This window comes from Amia ocellicauda, chromosome 11 (genome assembly GCF_036373705.1).
Source record: "Amia ocellicauda isolate fAmiCal2 chromosome 11, fAmiCal2.hap1, whole genome shotgun sequence".
NCBI lineage: Eukaryota > Metazoa > Chordata > Actinopteri > Amiiformes > Amiidae > Amia > Amia ocellicauda.
In genome coordinates, this window is record NC_089860.1 from 35,040,081 (window position 1) to 35,065,420 (window position 25,340).

The following is a 25,340-nucleotide window of genomic DNA, read 5'->3' on the forward strand; positions in this document are numbered from 1 at the left end:
GAGAACGGACACCTTTCCCTCCAGGAGACTTTGGCATTAATTAGATAAGGGGATAAAACAGCACGTGGGAGGACTGAGGGCCAAGCGGCGGGAGTCTTCCACTTGCGTAAGACACGGGCTCATTACTGGGACGAGGGGAACCGGCAGGTGTGCACAGATTGGAAAAGGAATAATCACAGAAATGGAATCACGCCTCCGATGCATCTTCCACCTGCATCAAATCAATTCAGCTTTGTAGAAATTTGCGAAAATATAAATGGATCGCTTCCATAGCCACTAGAGGGCAGTAGCTTGGGAAAGCTGGTGTATTCGCCAAAACTAAGTGAATGTCAGCAACATTCTCCTTTTGCCCACTTCACAAAATGACACTATCACGCCCTCCTCCAGATCACACGGAGAATCAAGTCCCTCGACCGGCAGAAGCACACATGCAAACGAGGTGAACCAGTCTTTCTTGTGTGAAGATACAGGGTGCTGGCACGGTGTTCGGTCATAATCAATACAGACCCACTTTAAAGCAAGGCTGGATAATTGGTCCTTTAAAAATGATCTGAATTATATGGAAATGTACAGTAAAAATAATATATATATATATATATATATATATATATAAAAAATCTATTTCTAAGCAACAACTTTCACTGCCACTTTTTGGGGGAACGTTTTCTACCCCCTGCTTTTTGGTTTCATAAGCCTTTATTGTGTAGTTTATTACTTTAAACAAAGGAAGGTGTAATAGGCATATCCAAATATATATATTTAAAATGTTTTCCACTCAAAAGACCGAACAATTGTCTTTTCTAAGCCAAGGTACCAGATAATTCTCAAGATGAGGCTTAATTGTTGGGGACACAACCACTACCAAAACAACACACTTTTGTGAAGACATACCCCGCCCACCATTGTCTGCTATTACACTTATTCTGGTTATAAAGAAATACACTCACCTAAAGGATTATTAGGAACACCTGTTCAATTTCTCATTAATGCAATTATCTAATCAACCAATCACATGGCAGTTGCTTCAATGCATTTAGGGGTGTGGTCCTGGTCAAGACAACCTCCTGAACTCCAAACTGAATGTCTGAATGGGAAAGAAAGGTGATTTAAGCAGTTTTGAGCGTGGCATGGTTGTTGGTGCCAGACGGGCCGGTTTGAGTATTTCACAATCTGCTCAGTTACTGGGATTTTCACGCACAACCATTTCTAGGGTTTACAAAGAATGGTGTGAAAAGGGAAAAACATCCAGTATGCGGCAGTCCTGTGGGCGAAAATGCCTTGTTGATGCTAGAGGTCAGAGGAGAATGGGCCGACTGATTCAAGCTGATAGAAGAGCAACTTTGACTGAAATAACCACTCGTTACAACCGAGGTATGCAGCAAAGCATTTGTGAAGCCACAACACGTACAACCTTGAGGCGGATGGGCTACAACAGCAGAAGACCCCACCGGGTACCACTCATCTCCACTACAAATAGGAAAAAGAGGCTACAATTTGCACAAGCTCACCAAAATTGGACAGTTGAAGACTGGAAAAATGTTGCCTGGTCTGATGAGTCTCGATTTCTGTTGAGACATTCAGATGGTAGAGTCAGAATTTGGCGTAAACAGAATGAGAACATGGATCCATCATGCCTTGTTACCACTGTGCAGGCTGGTGGTGGTGGTGTAATGGTGTGGGGGATGTTTTCTTGGCACACTTTAGGCCCCTTAGTGCCAATTGGGCATCGTTTAAATGCCACGGCCTACCTGAGCATTGTTTCTGACCATGTCCATCCCTTTATGACCACCATGTACCCATCCCCTGATGGCTACTTCCAGCAGGATAATGCACCATGTCACAAAGGTCGAATCATTTCAAATTGGTTTCTTGAACATGACAATGAGTTCACTGTACTAAACTGGCCCCCACAGTCACCAGATCTCAACCCAATAGAGCATCTTTGGGATGTGGTGGAACGGGAGCTTCGTGCCCTGGATGTGCATCCCACAAATCTCCATCAACTGCAAGATGCTATCCTATCAATATGGGCCAACATTTCTAAAGAATGCTTTCAGCACCTTTTTGAATCAATGCCACGTAGAATTAAGGCAGTTCTGAAGGTGAAAGGGGGTCAAACACAGTATTAGTATGGTGTTCCTAATAATCCTTTAGGCGAGTGTATAATTGTATATCAAACAAACTAAGCTTGTGAGTGAATTTCATCAGCAACATGAACGTCTTGTTCTTAATTCTGGCATGACTTGGGCATCCAAACTCTCCACTTCTAATGAAGAATATCCTTCATAAAGAAATAACTAGGCGACAAAAACAGAGAGAGGGAGAGAGAGGGGGAGAGAGAGAGAGAGAGAGAGAGCACGCTGTAGTTCGAAATGGCTGCAGCCATCTCAATGTAGTGAATGTCAGTGATGGAAGTTAAACTGGGGGGGAACTAACAGTGGAAAGAGCCTCATCTTTTCTTAAGTAGAGAGATACCTCAAGCATACAAAACATCTTCTGCTGAGAAAGGCCTGGCACAGTTCCCTGCACTGCCATACAGTACTAGAGCTGACCTCCTACCTACAGATCGACAAACAAGGATGACGTTTAATGTGACGCCTCGACGGGCGGGTCCAACTGAACTGCAGACCATACGTCAACGAAGAGGCCAACGAACAACACCACCACCGATCTGAATCAGTTTAAATTCTCATGAGCAACAGCACATAATAAAGTCCCTTCAGACTTCCTCGCTGTCTAAGAGTCCTGTGTGGCAGCAGCGACACCTAGTGGACCTTAATTTGGGATGCTTTCCCACCCCAGAAAACCTAAACTCATCTCCGACTGCTACTGACGACGATGCACCTAGTACAAACATCCCCATAGACTCGGCCTGACCCAGTGCCGATGGACAGAGTGAGTGAAGAGGCGGAGCAAGGACAGGCAGCCTGTTTCAGACATTGATATTACTTTACTTCCATGATCTAATAATGATAATAATACTACTACTAATCATTAACAGGATAATTATACAGCAAAGAGACGCCACTCAATCGGGCGTCTTCCTCGAAACAGTCATTTTCTGTGCTCGTGTTTGCAAAGTTGACAATGTTTTGAGATTCAGTCTCATGTGTGACCCCTCAGATCGTGTGTCGTCTGCAATATACATCAAAACAAAACAAAATGAACAGCTTAACAGAAAGAAAAAAAATCAACTCCCCAATCCATATCTACATTATTCATCCTTACTTAAGAAAAACATTAATTAATGATCTGACTTTAAAGAAGCAGGTGAATGACTTTGAATACTTTCAACAAAGGAGTGTTTAAAATTCACAACTTTTATCAGCACATCCCGTCGGCTTCGTTCAGCAGCACGGTCGGCTAAAAACATTATTGAAATGGGAGGTGATTAAATATATATTTTAAAAACAAAAACAATAACAATAACTGTGGTTTTGCCGTTGAAAGTGAAATATGCAGCCTTTGCATAAACTTATACACATACATACATATATACTCCCCGCCCCCCCAAAAATACATTAAGTACAATTTAGTGTTAGTGCATTAAGGTTTACAACAATCAAAATACAGGAAGAAAGGTTAAGTCATTACATTCTTTGTTTTCATCGTTAACTTATAAATACAGTTTCTGTAAAGCAGAAAAAAAAAACAAGGAGGTCTAGCTGGTCTCCACACAGACTTCTAAGCATGTTTCTAAGGGAACTCCAATGGAAGATTGATTTCTCTCTCTCGTTAAAAAGACGCCAGGAAGGGCCGTGCCTCGTCCGCACTCCCCCACACCCGCTTGGAGCTCCTGCTTCAAAGACTAGGAAAAGAAGGGAAGAGGAAGAAGAGCAGAGCAGTGGTTCCTCATTTGGCAGCTTGCCAGATGATGATGCCCAGGATAACCACGACAAGCGACAGCACCAGGGCCAGGATGCAAATCTTCTTGCGGGACTTTTTCTGGAAGACAAAAAGGAGACTATTTTAAAGGTCTCCAGGAACATCGTCCTCTCACTCAGGCCACCGGGTTCATCTTTCACATCGGATCTCTTCGGGGTTCCTCTGAAATCAGCTGGACCAGAGAAGTTAGTTACACACACCCTCAAACTCTGCGATCAATTTTTCTTCTGGTCTCAAATCTCGAGTCACGACACTTCGGTCCAGACTGAATTGAAGCGATGCTCTAGCCATGCATCTCAAATTACAACCATTCTGTTTCGATCTGGCCAATCAATACTCACATTATTGTTTTTAAAGGCTTGCTATCAGGACCTGCTGTAAAGGAAAACCTGCTGCAGGGGACAGGGCTGTGGTAGCAGTGTCCCATTACTGATCCACCGACTCCCCACCGCATCCCTAACATTCCTCAGCCTCCCTTTCCAAGCAGAACCACACCTCCTAGAGCAGATCTGCCCGTGAGCAGATGTATATTTGCATCCACACGGGGTCGACAGAGACAGGAGAGAATTAATTCACCAGCAACCCCAGCCACCCCCACCCCCGGATTAAAACATGAAGGCGACACTTCCTCTTTCACCACCACACGCAAAATCCCCCAATGAAAATAGTTCGTTCTGTAATCTCGGTATCATGTCATCCACATTATCTCATCTCATCTCACACAGACCACTCAAAATCTAGTGCCACTGCAGCTCCTCTCCTCTCACGCTGCTTTTAATTTAGTTTTTCACACAGAATTACCGTAAACACCCCCAAGTATGTGTGAATCCGTAATACCTCACGAATGGTATGGTTCTAATGGTTCTAAAGAACACGCCGATGGAAAGAACTCTTGGTTACGTTCTGAAATCTCACTCATGCCCGAGACGCAGGACACAAAGCTAGTAAGAGTACGCCCTGCAGCAGAAGTAACTTACTCCCAGTGCAGTTCAAGTCTTTGATACTCAGCCACCCCCTTAAGGAGCTCGACTGCCCAGGCGTGCCTCACAGGCCGGCGATGCCCCGACGTCTCCTGTGCCAAAGCTGTGCCGAGGGATGGTGTCTCACCTGGTAATAGGCCGCCCTCTGCAGCTGTTCGGCACCCCTGTCCACGTGCACCTCGGCGCTCTCCACGTTGGCCTCGATGCTGTCTGCGGGGCGAGGACAGGAGAGGAGAGCGTTGGGCACATTTTAGGAAATGCTGATGAGGGGAAAACTTTGAAAAACATGCCAAAAAAAGAGCCAACCACTTCATAAACACACAAACCGAACAATGAAGGGATGGTGATGGTGCTTACCAATCATCTCTCCCTGGTCGTGGATCATAACGGCAAGATCCTTGAAAATCTGGTTGACGTCCATAATGTCCGACTAGAAGAAAGAGGAGAAACAGAAAGGAAACGGACTTGATCACCTGTGAAGACACCTCCAGCACGAGCGCTGGAGTGAGGATCAAAAACATCCACAGCCACTGCTCGGATCTCGGAGGCCCTCCAGACCCTGGCGAATTGGGCATCTCTGGTGAAGAACAAATCGGGGGGCAGAGGGAGGCTGCTCCAGTCTGGGCCGTACCTCCAGCTGCCGGATGTTGGTCTCCCTCTCTTTGATGAGTTCCAGGTCATCCTCGGTGATGGCCGCCTCCTCAGTCTGAATCTGCGTGTGGCTCCAGTCATCGTTGCTGCGGACAGAGAGGGGCCAGGGGCCGTCGTGAGCATGGAGAGAGCGGAGGACAACACAGCAGGGGCCCGTCTAACTCACAGACCAGGACCTGCTCAGAACCCTTAGGTGAGGGAACTGGAGGAATGGTACTTTGCTGTTCCTAACTTACTTTTCAAAAGACACAAGCTGTTCATCTCGACTGCTGTCCTCCGTCTGTCAGGACAAGAAGAGAAGAGAAATTAGAAATACAAATCGTTAAGATGTTATTTGATCTCCCTATAAAAGGGAAATGAAAATCTCACTCTTACGTATGAAGAACAGGTTTCCTTCTCAGACATATTCCCGTTGACTAAACTTTTTATCAAATGTTTCCTGCACAATAAGGATGCTGGTCATACCGAGAGACGAGACCCAGCTCTGGCCCGGGCCACGGACTCCTTCTCCTTCTCCGCGGCGCGGCGCTGGACCGCCTGGAAGTTATTGAGCGCAGCGGAGAAATCATTCATCAGGCGCTCCTTCTGGATCTTCTGCTGCCGCTACAGAGATGAGGAGGAGCGGGACAGGAGAGGGAGTGAAGCACAGTGCGTACAAAACACCAAAATGAACACACGTGGAAGCAAGGCTATGCCCTATAAATCCGTGTCATCTGCAGGAGATCTTTTCTGCTGTAATGTGACAAAGTAATGGTGTCAGCCTGGGAATACAGCTGTCACTAATTGTCACCAAGATATTCACGAGACTTTCCGTGTTCGGGAGCCACGATGCGCTCACCTGCTCCGAGGGGGACAGAGGCAGCGGCAGGGAGCCGAGGTCCTTCAGGTGTCTGTTGGTCTCCTTGGCCAGCTGGTTGGTATAGTGCTGGATTTGCTGTCTGTGGAAACGCACAGAGCCTGGGATTAGAGAGCAGCAGTGGGAAGGTACCGAGAGCAAAGAACTGTGTCAGGAGCCTAACTGACCAAGAGACAGTCAATCTGACCATCCTGCATCACAAAGCCCAGCTGCTCAGCAAGTTCAGACAGTGCCTTGCATATCCCCTGCCCAACTTCACACTCTCTTTATTGAGGGACACAGCATCAGAACAATTGTCTATGATCATGCCTGGAAGTAGTGCTGCGTCACAAAGAAAAGCAAGATCACTATCTTGGAATAACTGGAAACTTCATGAGCGACACTTACAGCCTGTCCTGCAGCTCGCTGGTGTCCTGCCTCGTGCCCAGCTGGCTGACCATGCTCTTGATTTGAGCAGCTATTGATTCGAGAAAGACAGGGAATTAACACACAGCAGTGGGGGAGAAAACAGGGGTTATGGGTGACCCCCTCAATTACAGATAACTTCAATTTTTATTTAATGAATACTAGTAGGAAACAGGCATGGAATCTAATCAGAATACCAGGAGCCTTCTGAAGAAATGTAATAATAGTTAGACTTCACTGTTTTTCACACTAACATTTTCACCCCCCAACTTGGCCAATTTTAGCACTTAGATAACTGGATAAACCCTGCAGCTATCATCTGTGGTCAGCCTTATCAGTAATTCGTGGAACGCATTTTCAGAAAACCCAACACAGGAACCCAAGGGCTTTCACACCTAGTTTCTAAAATGTCATGTTCTCACACTCCCAGAACCAAGTGTCCGATGCGACATATTCCATTATATTATCTCTACACCAGAGCATAACCAAATGGGCCTCAGGATCTATGGACGTACATTACTCTGCTGTTGATGACATACAAAAGTCGAGAGCCAAGAGCCTAACATTGGCACAAACTTTCAGCAAGCACAACATAAGGGCAAGTCTAAATACTACTATCGAGAGTTGGACTGGACTGGTGGCCCAGGCTGGCGGACACTCACTGTTCTGTGTAATCTTCTGGATGTTGGAGCTGCATATCTGGATGAGAGTGTTGAAGTCACGTGGCTGTGAGCGGTAGTTGTCTGCCTTCCCGTACGACATGGTGGCGATGCTGTGTGAATCACCCTCCGACAGGTGATCAAGGAGAGGGGGGGAGAAAAAGCTGGATCACTTTGCTGTGGTGTTTGGTCACGCCTACAGGAGCAGAAAATAGACTGTTTAGCGTCTGAACTTCCTCAACACTGGCAGGATGCCGAAATAGGAAGTAGGTATCTGTGGTCGCCTTTTGTTCTGCTAAGGCTGTTGCTTTATCTCAACCCAGAGGAGCTTTTCCAGATCAGCAGGGACACACGCACCCGGGGACACAAATGGAAATTGGGCTTCAAGGCATTCAAGACAGAAAACAGGAGACACTTCTTCACACAGAGAGGCGTCACAATCTGAACAAACTCCCCAGCGATGTGGCTGAAGAGACAATTTGGGAACATTCAAAAACAGACTGGATAGGATCCTTGATCACTTAGTTATTAATGGACACCAAACGAGCACCATGGGGCGAATGGGCTCCTCTCGCTTGGACACTTTCTTATGTTCTTATCTCAATCATACACACAAAAAACCCATCTGTACCATTAGGGTGCTTCCCCCGCACACTCAGACTCAGCTTTCAGACATCTGAACGTTAAACAGAAAGCTGGGCAGGAAGAACAGCAGGTCAAGTCATGCAGAACACACGCAAGAGTAAAGACAAGCCTTGTAATACGCACAACATTAAGTTAAAGGACATTTTACAGGAGATTTTCTAAATCACAAATACAACCCTGACAGCAAGGTAATGGTTTCTGCAGGCTTATATGTGAGCCAGTGTTTTCAGGTTCTTCTCTGACTTTACTTCGTCCTACAGAAGCGCTGACGTGTTAGGGGAATTTCTATTGAAGTATTATCTCTTGTTTTACTACAACCTGCTTTACCCTTTTGTGAGATAAACTGCAATTACACAGAGTCTGATACTGCAATTAAGAGGGCTCCAACGGCAAAACCAGAGAGAAGCCCATGGATAAGCTATATTATTGCGATGTCACCGTGTCTTTAGCAGGGAGGGGTGGGGGACCCTGATAAGAAAGCTATACATTTTCTCCTGTGAGGACCTTTTAGGAGAATATGGGACAATCCCAATTCAGTCAGGGCCACAGAGAGGTAAAATGAATGAAGAATGGAAACAGGCCATTTATAGCAGGCGTTTTGTTTTTGTAGGTGTTCGGACAAACACCTATTTCAACAGAGGTGTGTTGCAACTGTAAACACATACCTCTAAAAATAGACGCTTCCTCTGTAAATGGAGTTGAGGATTGAAGTGAACATTAACACAGTTTACTTTCTCTTTATCTAGAGTAATTATTAAACACCTAGTGGTGTGTCCCCCAAGTGACTATGAAAGAGGTCACCTAATTTAATATCAATTTGACCTAAGAGATGTTTATATTAATGTCAAATGTTGTGTATAATGATCAATGTTCAGCAGATAGAAATACATATCCATACATATACATATAACAACCTACAGGTTGTTTAATCCGTTAGTGACAGTACTAATTATACTTGTTAACCCATTTAAAAAGGTGAGGTTCCCCTTGTTCTTATGTAATAAACGAGAAGCTTCGATTATAACATACTTAAGGACTCAGATAGTGCTTAAAGATGCATGTCAGGCTCACAGTACAGCACAGACATGCCAACTATGGGTAACACTTTATATCACAGTGGCTTTATTGTAACGTATTTTGTTTCGCATCACTGTCCGCCGTGTTTACTCCTCTGAAGGCGGACACAATGTAGCAGGAAGTACGCGAGGCTGCGCAGCCGAGCCTTTACAAAGGAGCAGTATTTGGCAGAGAAGACGCTGCACCCAGGGCCTGTTTAAGGAGACGTTTTGTGTAAAAGCGAATGATTTTCGACACCATTGATAACAATAATCGATTAACAACAGACTGAATAAGGACATACATCTTACTGAACAACTACAAACATGCACAACCGTTAAGCAGCGTCACAAATGATGACCCAGTTAAAATCAGACATGGCTGTGCCAGAGCTGAACATCACAAAGCACCGCTCTGACTGCTGCCATTGATCGGTACTGAGGGCTGGTCATCCACACAGGTATTGATCAGTAGGATGTGTTTTATTTTAGAGGAAGCCGTTTTCCCTCATTGCTGTACCTGTGAAAACTATCCGCAGCCAGCAGTCTCTTCAGTACTAGCGGGTATGTGTGAGCGTATCCCCGTCCTATGGCGCATGCTCTGCTGTTCCCCACATCCGCGATAAATCTCCTAATGCAGCCGGTGTATCGGCGTTGCTGCCCGGCTTCCCCGCTACAACAGCACCGCACACGGCGCGCATCTGAGCCCGAGTACCGGCCTGTAAAGCTCTTGTTTTCGGTGTCCCGGTCATAGAAACTGGCGGTGCGCAGTTGTGTTTGTGCCGGCCGGGCTACATGCTCGCCTCTCCCGGGTTTGCACAGTTAGACAGACCCCACCACCACCGCTCCCTGCTCCACACACACTTCGTATTAATGTAGAGAAAGTCTTACTTGCTCGGTCGCTCACTCTCAGTATGACACTGACAGCTTCCCTCCTCCACACTTCTCCCACATCGGCAGACGCTACGTCACGGGCCCGGCGACGTGACGTCATTGGCGTGGGCCGGGGGCTTGCGCGTTTAAACGGGGCGGCGCATTGGAAGAGAACAATGACGTCATTCTTTACTGGGATATCTGCAGTCATGGTTTGTCATCTTCGAGGCAACGAGTTTATTCAGTATTCATTCTGGGTCGCAGAATATTACACATTTTAATCCAAATGTAACTTAGTTTTCCTGCCATCCAAGCTACTTTTTTATTAGATCACATAAACACCATATTGAGAAGTAGATAAGCTGAGAGGATATAAGGATGTACAAATTTGTAAGCTTTTACAATGTATTCATCAACTTTACGAAGCGCACATTGTTTCCAAACATTCCCCAGAGGCAAATTCATTGTCCAACTCCTATTCAGAGTATGTTCAAAGTGCTCATGTAACCTACATGGGGGAAGTAAACTTAGTCACTCATCCGGTGCCCTGTCCAAAGATTGACAAGATGGTGAAGCATTGTGCTGAAAAATGCCTTTCTTATGGTGGCCCTCATAATATATATTCTTGCAATGTATAAACACACCTATCAAGGCCAGCATTATTAGGCTATTAGATTAGGCAGCAAACTGTGCTCCATGTCTGCATCACAAACTGTGTCCCTGCCTTTCAAAAGTTTGCTCAGATGCCCAGTATCCACACAAAAAAAAAGCAGTTTTCTTTTCGCATAAAACCAAAACGTACTGTAGTTGGACCTTCTAGCCGGAACAGAGAAGGGGATTCCTCTGCAGTCGTTCTCTCTCCAACACAGACACGAAGCCCCGGGGTCTGGAGCGGATTGCACATCTTGTGACTTGCCAATGGCTCATAGTAATCAATTGTTCATTGTGTACCGCTAAGCACGGCTCTCCCCTCACATGATCCGGGGAAGACGGAGAATCACACTACATGAATGCTTACTACTGAAATCGGTTACACACAGGATTAAAAACGATGTCAGCTATTGAAAGGACAGACCGTCTGGAGAGCTCCTCCCTGTAAGACACGCACTGCACGAGTCTATAGAGGCCGAGTTCTAGATTTGAGTCAGGAAGATAAAAAAAAGACACCAGGAAGACAACAAAAAGCTCCACTCATAAAACAGCATAGCAAACCAAAAAGAAAACCAGCAGGAGTCGTGGCGGTGAAAGTGATTCTTGGATGGCTCTCACTGTTGGAATTTGAACTCTCACACACTTTAATTTTCCATAACGTATAACCTTGAGGAAACCAGGGTGAAATACGGCACAAAATCAAACCGCTTTATTCATCAAAATATAAATTTATTAAAATTATTCATAGTATGCATCAGACATTTAAATTTTTAAGATCTAAAAATATACTCCCAGTGGTTCTAGTGTACTTGTGGTGTATTTTGTCACTTTCCCAGGCGTGCCGTTTCTCCCATCAGAACAATCTTTCTCCAGTTTAGACCAAAACACGGTGACACCAAAGACAAGCTCCATCAAGTCTTTGCTTCCAGTGTATTTGTTCCACTCGAATCCTATTCATTGTAACAAGGTACACCACCGGGACCCGGTCAGTTACAGCTACTGCGTCGAAACAACGACCTACTAACTGCTTTCAACTGTGCGGAAAATGAGTTACACCCAAGTCGATATCGATATTGATGCATCAACTGTAAGTGTGAAAATTAGTTAGCATGCCCACACCCCCACCCCGACCAAAAACCCCCGCAAAAAACAAAACCACACGTACAGAACAAGACACGACCCCGGGGGACGCAGGGAAGTTTACAGACGTCTAGAAGAGAGAGGGAACTATTAAGGCAGCGAAATAGGGGACAGATTTCACAATGTGGCGCTTTGGGTTCCAGTCATTTCCTTCAGCGACCTCACCCAAAACACGGGGTGGATCTCTCGATCTACACGCCATCTACAGACGGAGGCTCCGAAACGCGCCTGTGTGGAGGAATCTGGCGAGAGGTCCTTAGAGAAGGAGCACATAAAACGAGCAAGACAACGATTCTTCAGTTCTCTCACCAATGCCTAAGCTTACAGGGTACATCATGTACATCTGTGGGGCAAGTCAACTTCTGTTTAATTTTTAAGGGGGGTCTTTTTTTAGTCAATCACTATTTTAGGGACACCATTCTTCAAAGTCACAGGCGCCGCATCGCTGCACGCAGCCCAGTGAAGGACCTTCCTGCCGCGTCCGTGTCGCTCGCTTCACAAAGGTCTCGGGTCGCCATGTTGTTCCCAGACTCCTGCCCCAGAAGCGCGTCCCGCCGCCTGGCCCTAGAACGAGACGGGGATCTCGGAGGAGACGGAGTCGAGTGGCTGCCAGTGGCAGTTCATCAGCGCGTCGTACAGCTCCTCGCTCTGGTCCATGAACTGCCGGTTGGCCTCGGTGACATCCAGCTGGGGGTTGGGGTCTGCGGAGGAGAGAAGAGAGAAAAACGCGGGGAGGTGTCTGACGTTTGAAATAACACATCTGAAGCGAAGGGCAAATGTCCTTTTTTAATGTCTCGGTTGTAAAATTCACCACAGAGCAATGATGCACTTTAAAAACTTCTCTTCAACTTCAGTAATGAACAAGCCTCACATAATGTCCATTGTAAGCTGCCCCAGTGTGTTGTGTTGCACTGTAACAGCTCCCTCAGACAGACACAAGCACTCACCTTCCAGATCATCATCTTCAACTTCTTCATAAGTCTGCAAAGGAAGAAAAAAGGACTGTTCACTACCACGCCACTAGAGCGCGCATTCCCCCTCCGAGGCAACACTGTGGCTCTAAAGACCTGCTCTAGTCGTGCACAGAGACACACGGACACGAAGGACAACACAGAGGGGCGCCCGGACCTGCATGGTGCTCTGGGTGTAGGCGTACTGCGGGTAGCTGTAGCTGTAGCTGCCCGTGTTCTGGTCGTAGCCCCACTGGGTGTAGTAATCGTAATACTGCTGGTAGTACTGGCCGTGGCTGTAGTTGTAGGCCTGGGGGTAGACGGCCTCCGGGGAGCTGTTCTTCATCCTGAAAGGACGAGGGAACCGGTCAACTGACGGGCATACATTTACATAAACTGCCGAGGGGATTAGATAACGAACAAAAACACCCACAGAGCCAGGTGTTTCAACACAGCGTCTGGCGTACAGGCTAGAGAACCGCAGAGCATCAGTACTTACCCTTTGTTTACAGCCAGGCTGAGTCGCAGGGGCCTCCCCCCCAGGCCCATGGCCCCCTGGCACTCCTCCAGGGCTCGCTTCTGGTCCTCCTCCTCAGCGAACTGCACAAACCCACAGCCCCTGCCAATCACACCAGACACACAGGTTAGCAAGGCTAATGAAAAATGGGTCTTTGCAATGGAAGACTAGTCGAGTGCACGTTACTCAGCAAGTCCAGATACTCCCACGCATTTAGAAGTCACTACAGGAAGCTCTAGAAGTCCTTAATGGTCTTTAATGGCCCGAGCAAGGCAGGTTGTGTGTGCAATAGTGAGCACTGTAGACGTTTCTCAGCAGGATGTGGAGGTCGCAGCGAGTGGGGGAAGAGAAAAACCAAACAGGCAAGCTAAAAATTAGTTTCAGGGGCGTAATATCTGTACAAAACAGGCAGCACAAACCACGGAAGACCGAATCAGACTCGCCCGGCATAACAGACTGAAATCCCTGGAAGCGTTTACCTGCCAAAACCCCTGGACGGCTCGGGGGAATCTCACCTGGAGTTGCCCAGGTTGTCCAGGACCACCTTGGCTCCTCGGCAGGACGCGTAGCTGGTCAGGAAGTAATCGTACACCATCCCATCGTCCACCTCTGGGGTCAGATCCCCGACAAACACCGAATAACCGGGACTGAGAGTGGGGACAGGTGCAGAATTGGAGACAAGTTATCTACAGTCCAGGACAAACACACAAGCCCATTCAAAGCAAAGTCTGCAAGTCACACAACAAAACCAATCAGAAGGAGAGAATCTATTTAGAGGTTTTGCAGCTTCACCGGGCAAATATGCAGCACATTAATGGGTGGGAGGGATGTTCTGTGGCAGAAATCAGCTTCTTAGCTCTAAACTGGACCCACGGACCACTGCGCCCATGCAATCTCTAAATACCAGTAACACAAAATATACCCTAAATCCACCCAGTTTACAGCATCTGTAGATCTTACCTGTCATCGGACTGCTTTCCGTAGCTCGCCCGGTTTAACTTGAACCTCTTGGGCTACAGAAGAGAGAAGGGAAGTTAATTAATAGGGCAATAAATGGCCAAATAAATGGCTTCCAAAAGATAAAGACCACACCTTTCTCTTTGCAGACAGTGCTACAGAACCCAGATTATTCTTATTCAATTATTATTAAGCGTTAAGGTATGCTTTGTGCATCGTCGCTGTACTTTCCATGCCGATAATGTACGATCTGCAGGCTGTGATAGACGCACACACAAGTTCAGCTTTACTGCGGCAGTGACACGCTTGTATGCTTTTCTAGTTGTCCATTCCCATCACACTAATCTGGTGTGGCTAGCCAGGATAGAAAGCCCCGTCCTCTATTATGACGTCATGTTTCCTATAAAAACGCTGCGTAATCTGTGACACAGAAAGCCAAAGAGTAAACGAGCGCATCCTGAACCGTGCAAGGTGACATCTTGCTCGTCAGCCGGTCGGCCCAACGCTTCCTGAAACGCCGAGTCGGGCCAGGCGTCTGCCGCGTGGTCCGGAGCGGCCGTACTCACCGGGGTGGCTCCGGGGAGCGGCTTGCCGTTGATCTTACGGAGGCACTTCTCTGCCTGCGCTTCGTCCGCGAGCTCCACGAAGCAGTAGCCGGCCGCGCTGCTGGAGAAAGCGACGGTGAGACACGGCCACGAAGAGCGGACGTCCGTGCCAGGGTTACCACACGGCTCACCGCCTCGGCCGGTGAGCTGCTCGGGGCTCGTTCCAATTACAGGGGCCACTCCGAAGATCGTGGGCCGGACGAGCAAGGCTGTGTGATAAACTGCACGGACGCCGGTTTCTGGCTTCTGTCAGATTTATAAACTTTAACAAATACAACAAAATCTTTAACAGCCATCATGGCAGGAATACGTTTCCTCCCACATTCCTCGCTGTGAATGAATAACTGTACGGTAGTTCACTCACACTGCAGACAAACACGGACTCGGATGACCTTTAGGCACGTCAGTTAGAAATACTGGTATAGGAAACAGATTTCCAACTCAGGATGTATAATAGCTATTTTATGGAAAGTTGAAAAACTAGCTGTGCAATAATACAGTTTAATGTTTTAATTATTCTTGCCAAATTGATGATTTGTTGCTTTTAAAAAAATGTTTCTTCCAAGGTGTTAAGTAATGTATTGTTTATTGTATCACAAGTCAAATGTTATCTATATTCAGACGCATCCAAAAAAAACACCTTTTGTCCGTTTTCCATACTTGGTTATTATTTATATGCTTCATTTCTTGTCATGTGAACTAATTCTACTCTATGATTACTTCAGGTGTAGAAGGAGTATAATCACCAGTTCAGAGACGTTGTGATTGGGAGCAGTGATTAAACACGATTAAAGACGACAATGACTTCCTACCCTCTCTCTAATAAGTAAACCTGGAAAATAAAAGTGCTTGGTGTTGCTAAAGTTATTCTGTTTCTTGCAAAGAGAAGGAAACCCCTTCTGGGTGTCAGGAATCTCACATATACACAACACAAGAATACACGCATGCCTTCTGTATTTGAGGACTCCCCTCGTCCTCTGTCCCCTGTAAACACAGGAGACCAGTAGCACTACGAGAGACTGGCCTCCTGAAAGAGAATAAGTGGGTCTTACCCGGTCATCCGGTTACGAATGATCCTCACCCCGGCGATCAGCTCCCCCATGGTGGCAAAAGCTCGGGAAATGAACTTCTCGTCCATGTAGGGCTCCAGCTGCAACAGAGAGACTGGTTATAGCAGCAGGATCGATTAGGGGACCCCACAGCCCATCTCACCGACTCCGAACTGGGGGGTGATCGAGAAGGACAGGGGTCCCCAAACCCTGGTGCCGGAGGAGCCCCTATCCTGCTGGTTTCTGTTCCAACCCAGCTCTCAATTACTTAATTGAACCCTTAATTGAACTAAAAATGTCTGAAATCTGAGCCTTAACTATTTTAAACAGTAGGGGTTTTAAGATAAGTATAGAATTGTATAAATAACTTAAATTAACCAACATAAATAGTGAAATCTTCACATCAATTAAGGGCTCAATTAAGTAGCAGGAGCAGGATTGGGAACCACTGGATAAGGAGACCCCACAGCCCAGCTCGCTGACCCTGACCTGACACTCATTTACGACACATATACCGTTTTACTGCACAACTACACCTTGTTTGTGCGTCTGAAAAACAGTCAATTCAATATTAAAGATAATAACCCCCCCATCCCCCCAAAAGAAGACATATTTGGCACACGTTGACTGATCTCTAAATGTATAGATGACCCAAAGGCTCAGTCACAAGAAGTAGCAAAACAAGCGCATCGTGGCGTCTCTGGAAATCGCGTCCTTCCTCATTAAAGAAGCGCAATTACGAAGCCCAGCACACGAGCCGACACCACGCCGCGCATAACGAGGCCACCCACGTTGCCCATCCACAGGCAGCTCATCTTCGGTCTGCGGCCGTTTTAAACTTAAAACAGCGGTCCAGCTCCTCTCCCGACGCGCCGTCCGCCCGAGTCCGCCGTGTTGTTGCGCGTCACGCCGCTCTTCCTGTCCGCTGGCGGGGCTTCCTGTCCCACAGCGCCGCCTGCTGCCCGGGAGGAGAACAGCGCCGCCTGCTGCCCGGGAGGAGCGCTGAGCCGCGCCTTAAACACAATAAACGCACAGACACGCTGATATAAATGGATAATTGGGTAGCGCGTTAGATGACGTGGCCCAATTGAACACATTCAATGTATAATCTATTTACACTCGACTCATTGCTAAATAAATATCTATATGTAATATTCATCTGCTCCAAGAAACGCTACAAAAGTTACAAAATCGCGCAGCCACCTAAAAGTGGAGATCAAACCCATGAGCCAAGTGACAAGAAACTAATGGCGAAGTGCAGATCCAGTGTAGATGGAGGCTTTGCTTTTACCGCACGTTGACATGCTTGGTGTAGATAGAGATGATATTCACATTCTACTGAACATTCATTATCAATAGGTGGATGTTAAAAGCGCTACCGATGAATGTCCATGTATGTATGTATTTCTTCAGTAACCTAATTTATGTATGGATTGATTGATTGATTATTTTCTCTGATTATTTATTCTTAATTTGCATTGCCTCCATATACGCAAGCGTATATTAGCAATGATCCTATGCTAGCCAAATTAACATTTAGAGATATCTCGAAATGTAGGCCTATTTAAGATGTTTTGAAATGATTTGTTAAAATAAATTGTAGATATCTTATTAAGTGGCTATATTTGACGATATCTTAATATTTAAATATATCTATATCTTCAAATATTCGCAGATATCTTGAAATGATATCTGTAAATGTTAATTTGGCTTGCCATAATTACCGTTTATCTAAGATAGATAGAGTCTTTGGTATTTGCGCAATAGAAAAAGCAATAGGCCTTTTGCAATTTATATAACATTGTGTTATTTTACCATTATCATTGCATTATATCACAAATAATTATTGCAATGTTTGTATCGTTGCAACAGTGTTAAAATGTACTCTAAAAAGTGTTTATATAATCCACACTCACCAGAGTAAAATGAACACTTTCACAGAGTTGGCATTTTCACACTGCCTCAGAGTTTAAAGTCCTGCTCTCAGAGAGTTAAATAAGCAACTGTTTATTTTATTTTATTTAACACTGCACTACTCTCACCAGTGTTAACTCCATTTTTTTTATTCTCCTCAGTGTTAAAATGTTCTCATTGTGTTACTCCAGTAAATTGTTAAACCCGTTTACTCTGCTTTATCAATCAAACGATAACTAGCAATATAATAATATGACAAGATCTGCTTCTATACACTCTGGATGATCAGAAATGTGTGCATGTGTAGAATTGATACTGTGTATTAAAATCTAGCAGTCTTTTGTTAGAGAGAGAGAGAGAGAGAGAGAGAGAGAGAGAGAGAGAGAGTGAGAGAGAGTGAGAGTATATATATATATAGGTTTACAATTTACTTTTCAGTAAATAAATACCCAGTCAAGCACGCAAACTGGTCAGGCATATACAGGTAATGCTACAAGCCCCACCACAAACCCATAAATAGCCAAACACTGTGGTATGGGGTTGACTCAAACACATGAGATCCTGACAAATAAATATAAATACATTGGTGGATAAAGATACATTTTACCTTCAAACAATATTTTTTGTCAAATACATTGACCGTTTGGATTCAATTTTAAATGCATTGCACCGTTTTTGTTTGTTTTTTATTTTTACCTTTTTAATTGTATTTTTTATTTGTCCAGTGCATTTTCAGTTATTTTCAATGTATTTGACTTTTATGTTGGTAGCAGTTTGCTTTAATCACGTTTGTTTTGTTGTTTTGTGCACTTGTTTATTTGAAGTTTAGTATTTTGTTTTCGTTAAATCACTAAGATTTTAAAAATTTTAAGTGATTTTAAGAATTGATTTTAATTTTTTTTAATCACAAGTATTAAAATTTGATTGAATGTTTTTTATTGTAATGTAAAATACTTTTACCAATAAAACATTTATACAATCATTAAAAAAAAAACATAAAACAACAATTATTCAGGAAACTCCCACAGTGCATTGCTGGTATGGTCAATTCTTTGATTTTACACCAGTACAGTGTAAAGTCCACAATCTTTAATTTGACACCCAGTATTAACACTGACTCCCAAAATGTCAACTGAATCTTTTTAGATTTTAACATTATATTATTAACACTGGGACTTGAACACACATTTATAAATATTTCATAAAAAAGCTAAATCTGCGTTTTGCTCATCCTAAATATGAGCTTTGCAAACACCAAATATGAAAAATACACAAGATGGGCGGGAGCCAAATATTTATTTTGCAAACCTGAGATTTAATATCTAGATTTAGATTTAACATTTACAATTAGGTTTAGCATTTAGATTTGCGTTAAACGTTTATTTTCAAGCTACATAGTTATTTTGTGAGTCAGAGATTTAAGATTTAATTTAAATATGTAATTCAGAGTTCACAAAAACGTAGGCGTCCCATGTTTAGGTAGATGAATGTCTTGCCCCAGAAACCTCCCCTTGTTTTCGCTTCCTCATTAAAATTTGTGTCAGTTAAACAGAACTGGCTTCTAGTTTTCAGATACGGTTAATCCACCTTTTCTCACTTCTGGTCCCGGGACCGCAGGCTCTGGTGATTTTCCTTCCAAACGAGCTCTCAGTTACTTAATTGAACCCTCCCTCAACTGTACTAATGTGCTTATTTTTACTTTTTAAATTGTGTAGCTAATAAAAAGTTGGGGATTTCAAATTCCATGTAGAGTTTCATACTTAACATGAACTCTGCAACTGTTTAAAATAATTTAATATCTCAGATTAGGTAAATGATTAGTTAAATTAGGGTTCAATTAAGTACCCTAGAACTGAAAGCAGCCGGGCAGGGGTCCCAGGGCCAGGACTGACCTGCCAATCCAAACTGAGCGTCTCTCCGTTGAACTCGGGAGCATCTCCATTGAAACCATTTGGCCTAATTGGCAAAGATTAAAAACTCAATTTTCTTTAACCGGCGGTGTTAAGGGAAGACATAATACTAATTAAATAAACATGAATAATAGAAAGGAAAACATGTTTCAAAAGACAAAGTTCAAATGTAAAACAATAGTAATACTTCCCCTGTCCACAGATGATCAGTTCTAGATATATTTAATGAATATAACGCTGGTATGCCTAATTTACAGTCCCAATACGTTATAATTGAGCAAAATGTTAATTAAACGACAAAAATCTAGTGGTGCTTAATTCTGGTATGCATTTATTTATGTATTTATTTTTAAATCAATGTTATGTACCCATTTAAAACAATAGGTCTATATGACAACTTTTAACCTGATAACGTTCATTTAACCGCTTTACTAATTTATTTTCAGAGAGAGATTGTGGACGTTATAGTTTAAGACAAGATGGGACCCTGCACAGAATAATGCAATATATTATACCAGATTCATTTGAATTTCCATTTACTTTATTATAATGGTGGATCACTTATTTCTGAATATATATTTGGAAGTAAACTGCGGACTAATCATGTAGCAACCGTAAAATGACCACAAGAGTAATACACATGAACGTGCTAGGAAAAGTTTATTTTTTCAACAAGACATCACAGATCATTGCTAATGTGTTTAAATCTGCAAAGAAAAGCAACATCTGGCTCCACCGACATTGTTAAAAGTACTCAATACGATTTAAACCCATCGATTATATTGCAAATAAAAAGCGTACATGGTCTTTCTGAGGTTTCATGAGATCTGAACAGCGTTGCAGCCGCACCGACAGACAGCGGCTTCACTGCCTGAGTGCGTCCACCGCCAGCCGCGTATAATGGTGGGTAATGACACGCATCTTTTCTTTTCTTTTCTTTTCTTTTCTATAGCCACATGCACCAAGCTCGCTCAGTGCCACAATGGGGCCACCCTGGCGCTGGGGCCCCGGGCTCCTCCAGCCGCGGGTCAGAAGAGCCTGGACAGCAGGACGGGAATCAGCGTCAGCAGCAGCTGCAGGACGAGCGGACCGGCCAGCGCGTCGGCCGCCGAGGAGGGCTGTGGACAAAGCAGGACAGATCCATCGAAAGAGACGTTCAGTAACGCATACAAAGGAAATAGTGATGAACTGTAATAATGCGATACGGATTTACCTTCTCATTTGTGGCATTCGTTACATGAGTCTAAAAATAAAAACAGAGGTAATTAGTTATGGGTTCAATGCAGTTACTCCACAGGAATGTGATATGAATAAGGAAGCTTTTCTGTTCAACATGCAAACACGCATTGGTATAAAAAATGAAATAAAACCCCTTGTGATTGAATGATGTGATGATGGGAAGAGTTTGTCTTTGTCACAGCACATGGTTTTTGTTGGACGTTTTTATTTATCAGATGCAGCATATTTGTAATAATTTATTCATAGCCATTCTCAAGTTAAAATTTCTCAACATTAAAACTTCATTTAAAAGGTTTTAAAACAACGTATGTAACTGTATCCTCTCTCTCTCTCTCTCTCTCTCTCTCTCTCTCTCATATATATATATTACAATTAAAACTAAAACTAAAACTAAACATGAACTTAATACATCAGCTCAAGTCCTTAGACCTATATAAACTGTTTTAATGCTGAGAAATGTGAAATTGATTACATTAAACCAAGAAAGCTTCATAAAACAATGCTGTGACAATGCTATGCCAATACAATAACATTTAAATCACCACACACACAAATCTTGATTCTTTTAACTTTTCTCGCAAATAAGTGCGCATAAGACGTTTGTCCTCTCCCACTCACTCGCTCATATGTGTGTGCGTTTTTAAATATAATATATCATTATCATATCCCCCCCTAGTATTGTACATGCAGATTAATTACTGCGTTAATTAAAAATATATTTGACCTGAGCATCAGCCAGCAGGATCACGGAACACAATAAGACGGAGAGCAGAAGTCTGGTCATGTTTGCTGAGGCTCCTGTGAGTGAGAGTGAGAGAGACAGACAGAGTGAGAGACGGAGTGAGTGCTGCACCCCTGCAGGTGCAATACTGTGCACAGTGACGTGCGGCTCGGAGGCTGTCCAGAGCTACAAACAGCCGGAGAGATTAATACAAGCTGAAAGTTTGGGATCATTCAGAAACAGACTGGATAGGATCCTTGATCACTTAGTTATTAATGGACACCAAACGAGCACGATGGGGCAAATGTTCTTATGTTCTTATGTCATAACATGTATGTATATATGTGTTTAATGGATACGATACATTAAGAAATCAGCTCAAGTCTTATTCTGTGCCCTGCATGGAATGGTACTATATACTATATACGAGAAGTATTTGATCAATGCATAGGACCACTGCTCACTTATGGATGTGAAACCTGGTCACTTAACCCACAAAAGACCCAGAAACCGCGGACGAGACAGAGGAGCATGGGAGGGGCTGTGCTTAACAAGAAGAGATAGAAGAGACTTGAACGGTTAGGAGAACAAACCCAATTATGTGACACCGTTGAAAGTGACGATGTAAAAACATCAAGGGGCCGGACGCACTGCAAGATGAACTGATCAAATATGCAGAAGAGATGAAAAAACAGCAGGAAGACGAGCACACTGGTTCTCAATCACTAACCCTGCTGGTCTGTGTTCCAGTTGAGCTCCCCATTACTTAACTGAGCCCTTACTTTCCTCAGTCATTTTTAACAGTGGGAACATCTTGGGGAGCTTCATCCAGCAGTGGATCGAGATGGTGGTGATGGATATAGATATGAACAGATACACATATAGAGGCGTGTGTAACTGTGTGCCAAGCATGCATTTTGTTCGATGTATTCTTTTTTTTAACAGTCCTGTATTTGTTAAGTGAAAAGTGCGATCAGAACAATATCCACCTGAAATCCCTCAAACAGTTGCCGATAGATCAGACATTATTATTCTTTCAGTTGTGTGTCTTTCTTGTTGCATGCATGTTTCCGTCTCGCTGAAACATGGCATGGGCCCCGGTGCTCAATCCACGCTGCACCACTGCCACGGGGACCTAAAGAGACGCAGAGCAGATGCGGGCTGGCAGGTTTGCATGCACACACGACGAGGGAAAGCCACCGGCGCGTCGCGGTCCTCTCTGCTCGGGGCTTCAACGCCATTAATTGTGCGGCTCCACTTCCGCCCTGCGGTCCCGCGCGCTGGTGACGTCGGTCCCCGGGCAAGCGCGCGGTCGCCCAGCGCAACGACGTCAACAACAGCGAGAGGACAGACCTGCACCAGCGCCGAAACAGCACCCATACAGCACCCATACAGCGCCGAAACAGCACCCATACAGCACCCATACAGCGCCGAAACAGCACCCATACAGGTGATCGATACAGCGCCCATACAGCACCCATACAGCGCCCATACTGCACCCATACTGCACCCATACAGCACCCATACTGCACCCATACAGCACCCATACTGCACCCATACTACACCCATACAGCGCCCATACAGCACCCATACTGCACCCATACAGCACCCATACTGCACCCATACTGCACCCATACAGCACCCATACTGCACCCATACAGCGCCCATACAGTGCCCATACTGCACCCATACAGCGCCCATACAGCACCCATACAGCACCCATACAGTGCCCATACAGCGCCCATACAGCACCCATACAGCACCCATACTGCACCCATACAGCACCCATACTGCACCCATACAGCACCCATACAGCACCCATACAGCTCCCATACTGCACCCATACAGCGCCCATACTGCACCCATACAGCGCCCATACAGCACCCATACTGCACCCATACAGCACCCATACAGCGCCGCACCCATACAGGTGATCGATACAGCGCCCATACAGCACCCATACAGCACCCATTCAGCACCGACACAGGTGATCGGGACCCAGCAGGGCAACATGCGCTATTGGGTTTACCGTAATGACTTAGAACAATCGCAAATATTCTTCATAATTGAGTGCAAAGCCCGAATCCGTATACAATACAGTGGCAGCAGCTCAAAAAGCATTGCAGTGCTTTTATCTGTATAGGCGCCGTGTTGTTGTGTATTGAACTCCTATAGTGCATGCTTCATATATGTAGGCTGTTCAAGGGGCAGCATGCATTTAAAACAGCTCCGAGAGGCGCTTGACACTTCCACAATTTATAAATGATCAATATAGGCCTATATATAAATGTGTATAATGTTCAGACATCTATATAAGTGAAAAACACATCACTGTATGTATTAGGGCAATTGTGGAAATACATTTGTTTTGTTTGATTTTACATGAATTCTCACATTGTGCGTATTGTTTTTAAGAGAGTGTGACACTCATTCTTGCAGACGGCTCTTGTGTAAGAAGACATTTTAAGTGTAGTCGTATTTATATTTAATTCTGGGTCTGTGTGAAAGAAATAGTGTTTGGGTTGTTTGACAGTGTAATGTCTTATTTCAGATTAAATACAAGCAGCCCCTTGGATACTGAAACCACACTGTAGGTGACACTGAATGCACATTTGTCTGGCCAGAGCTGTGAATGAGTAATTAGTATAATTAGAATTGTCATTTGTCTCTGAAAGGATATGTATTGCTGTAGAAACAGGAATCTTAATGAAGTACAGTGTGATCTAACTTTGATTTCATAAGATTGCACATTGATCATCTGGACCATGAGCTCTCCTCTCTCTACCCTGGGGAAGAACAGGAGACCCCCCCTGCCTGAGCAGCACAAACAGGGGTAAATCTGCACATCTTTATATATATAATTGCATATATTATTAATGTGTTTATTTATTAGCAGATGCCCTTATCCAGGGTGGATTACAGTTTACACAATTTTTAAGCATTACAAAAGTGCAGTAATAGAATCCGTACAAAATAGACAGTTTTAAGAGTTTGTTGCACACACTGATCCTGGCTAAATGTCTTACTTGGTGCTCAAAGTTTATGAAAGTAAATACTGACTTACAATGAGAAACACTTGCCCTGGATGGACGTAGTTGTTCCAAGCTGTCATTTGCACAAATTCGAACAACACTTATATTATTTCACTTTCATATCCCCAGGAGAAGAGCAGTGCCCTTTAAGCAGAGTCCCTATACAGGTAAGAGAGTCAGGGCCGTGTTTAAGCCCCTGTGCACAAGGGAACAATGCATTTAAATAATCCCACTGTGAAAACGTATTTGCCAATATAACACAACCAGTCACAACACAGGACAAACCAGGAAAAGCAGAGCACACACACAGGCCTTCACTACCGGTCAAAGTTTTAGAACACCTCCATTTTTCAAGATTTTATTGAAATGTACGCAGTTTAACGTCTCAATGTATTCTTTCTACAATGGAAATCAAATATTGTTAGGAAAGTTCTTCCCAACACTGATGCAGAAGTTCCCACAAATGTGTTGCACTGGTAGGTTGCTTTTTCTTTGCCCCTTCTGTCCGGTTCATCCCATGTTTCGGGTCATTATCTTGCTGTAGGATGAACCCCTGACCAACTATTCGTACACCAGAGGGTATTGCATGGCGCTGCACAATGCTGTGGTAGCCGTTTTGGTTCAGGGTGCCACTCACTCTGTGCAA

The 25,340-nt window shown here is 44.4% G+C and overlaps 3 protein-coding genes and 1 long non-coding RNA gene across 6 annotated transcripts in view; 1 reads left to right on the top strand and 3 right to left on the bottom strand.

The window, feature by feature from the left end:
* Window positions 1-2,930: 2,930 nt before the first annotated feature.
* On the bottom strand, window positions 2,931-10,143 carry stx12 (syntaxin 12). 2 transcript variants are annotated; one of them, XM_066717652.1, is made up of 10 exons: window positions 10,028-10,143; window positions 7,440-7,632; window positions 6,760-6,829; window positions 6,355-6,454; window positions 5,982-6,119; window positions 5,753-5,796; window positions 5,497-5,602; window positions 5,223-5,295; window positions 4,993-5,075; window positions 2,931-3,945 (listed from the first exon to the last, which is right to left on the bottom strand). In XM_066717652.1, the coding sequence occupies exons 2-10, from the start codon at window positions 7,537-7,539 to the stop codon at window positions 3,853-3,855; spliced, it is 807 nt and encodes a 268-aa protein (XP_066573749.1). In that variant the 5' UTR covers window positions 7,540-7,632; window positions 10,028-10,143; the 3' UTR covers window positions 2,931-3,852. The 2 variants fall into 2 exon arrangements, with proteins under 2 accessions (XP_066573749.1, XP_066573750.1); XM_066717653.1 differs by lacking the exon at window positions 10,028-10,143 and adding an exon at window positions 9,657-9,971.
* A 1,225-nt stretch (window positions 10,144-11,368) lies between these two features.
* trnau1apa (tRNA selenocysteine 1 associated protein 1a) lies at window positions 11,369-16,876 on the bottom strand. 2 transcript variants are annotated; one of them, XM_066717650.1, is made up of 9 exons: window positions 16,670-16,876; window positions 15,882-15,979; window positions 14,791-14,890; window positions 14,228-14,280; window positions 13,783-13,914; window positions 13,250-13,369; window positions 12,929-13,097; window positions 12,748-12,781; window positions 11,369-12,501 (listed from the first exon to the last, which is right to left on the bottom strand). In XM_066717650.1, the coding sequence occupies exons 1-9, from the start codon at window positions 16,691-16,693 to the stop codon at window positions 12,365-12,367; spliced, it is 867 nt and encodes a 288-aa protein (XP_066573747.1). In that variant the 5' UTR covers window positions 16,694-16,876; the 3' UTR covers window positions 11,369-12,364. The 2 variants fall into 2 exon arrangements, with proteins under 2 accessions (XP_066573747.1, XP_066573748.1); XM_066717651.1 differs by having other exon boundaries at window positions 14,791-14,887; window positions 16,670-16,874.
* A 3,469-nt stretch (window positions 16,877-20,345) lies between these two features.
* LOC136763568 (uncharacterized) lies at window positions 20,346-21,823 on the bottom strand. The gene is made up of 3 exons (XR_010820990.1): window positions 21,666-21,823; window positions 20,916-20,945; window positions 20,346-20,820 (listed from the first exon to the last, which is right to left on the bottom strand). It is a non-coding gene; the product is annotated as an uncharacterized LOC136763568 (long non-coding RNA).
* Window positions 21,824-22,814: 991 nt separating this feature from the next.
* The window catches only part of ubxn11 (UBX domain protein 11), a 13,039-nt gene continuing 10,513 nt past the window's right edge, over window positions 22,815-25,340 (top strand). The window contains exons 1-3 of the mRNA XM_066717660.1: window positions 22,815-23,112; window positions 24,405-24,495; window positions 24,824-24,861. Coding sequence (XP_066573757.1) covers window positions 24,428-24,495; window positions 24,824-24,861 — 106 coding nt within the window. The 5' untranslated portion in view covers window positions 22,815-23,112; window positions 24,405-24,427. The remainder of the gene's footprint in view (window positions 23,113-24,404; window positions 24,496-24,823; window positions 24,862-25,340) is intronic.

Coding starts and splice junctions, on each gene's coding strand:
- stx12 (XM_066717652.1), bottom strand. CDS start 7,539: ATGTCGTACGGGAAGGCAGACAACTACCGCTCACAGCCACGTGACTTC. Junction 6,830..7,439: donor CCAGAAGATTACACAGAACA/GTGAGTGTCCGC, acceptor TCGAATCAATAG/CTGCTCAAATCAAGAGCATG. Junction 5,603..5,752: donor CAGCTTGTGTCTTTTGAAAA/GTAAGTTAGGAA, acceptor CTCTGTCCGCAG/CAACGATGACTGGAGCCACA.
- trnau1apa (XM_066717650.1), bottom strand. CDS start 16,693: ATGAGCTGCCTGTGGATGGGCAAC. Junction 14,281..14,790: donor CGCTCCCCGGAGCCACCCCG/GTGAGTACGGCC, acceptor TCTCTTCTGTAG/CCCAAGAGGTTCAAGTTAAA. Junction 13,915..14,227: donor GGAAAGCAGTCCGATGACAG/GTAAGATCTACA, acceptor CCCCACTCTCAG/TCCCGGTTATTCGGTGTTTG.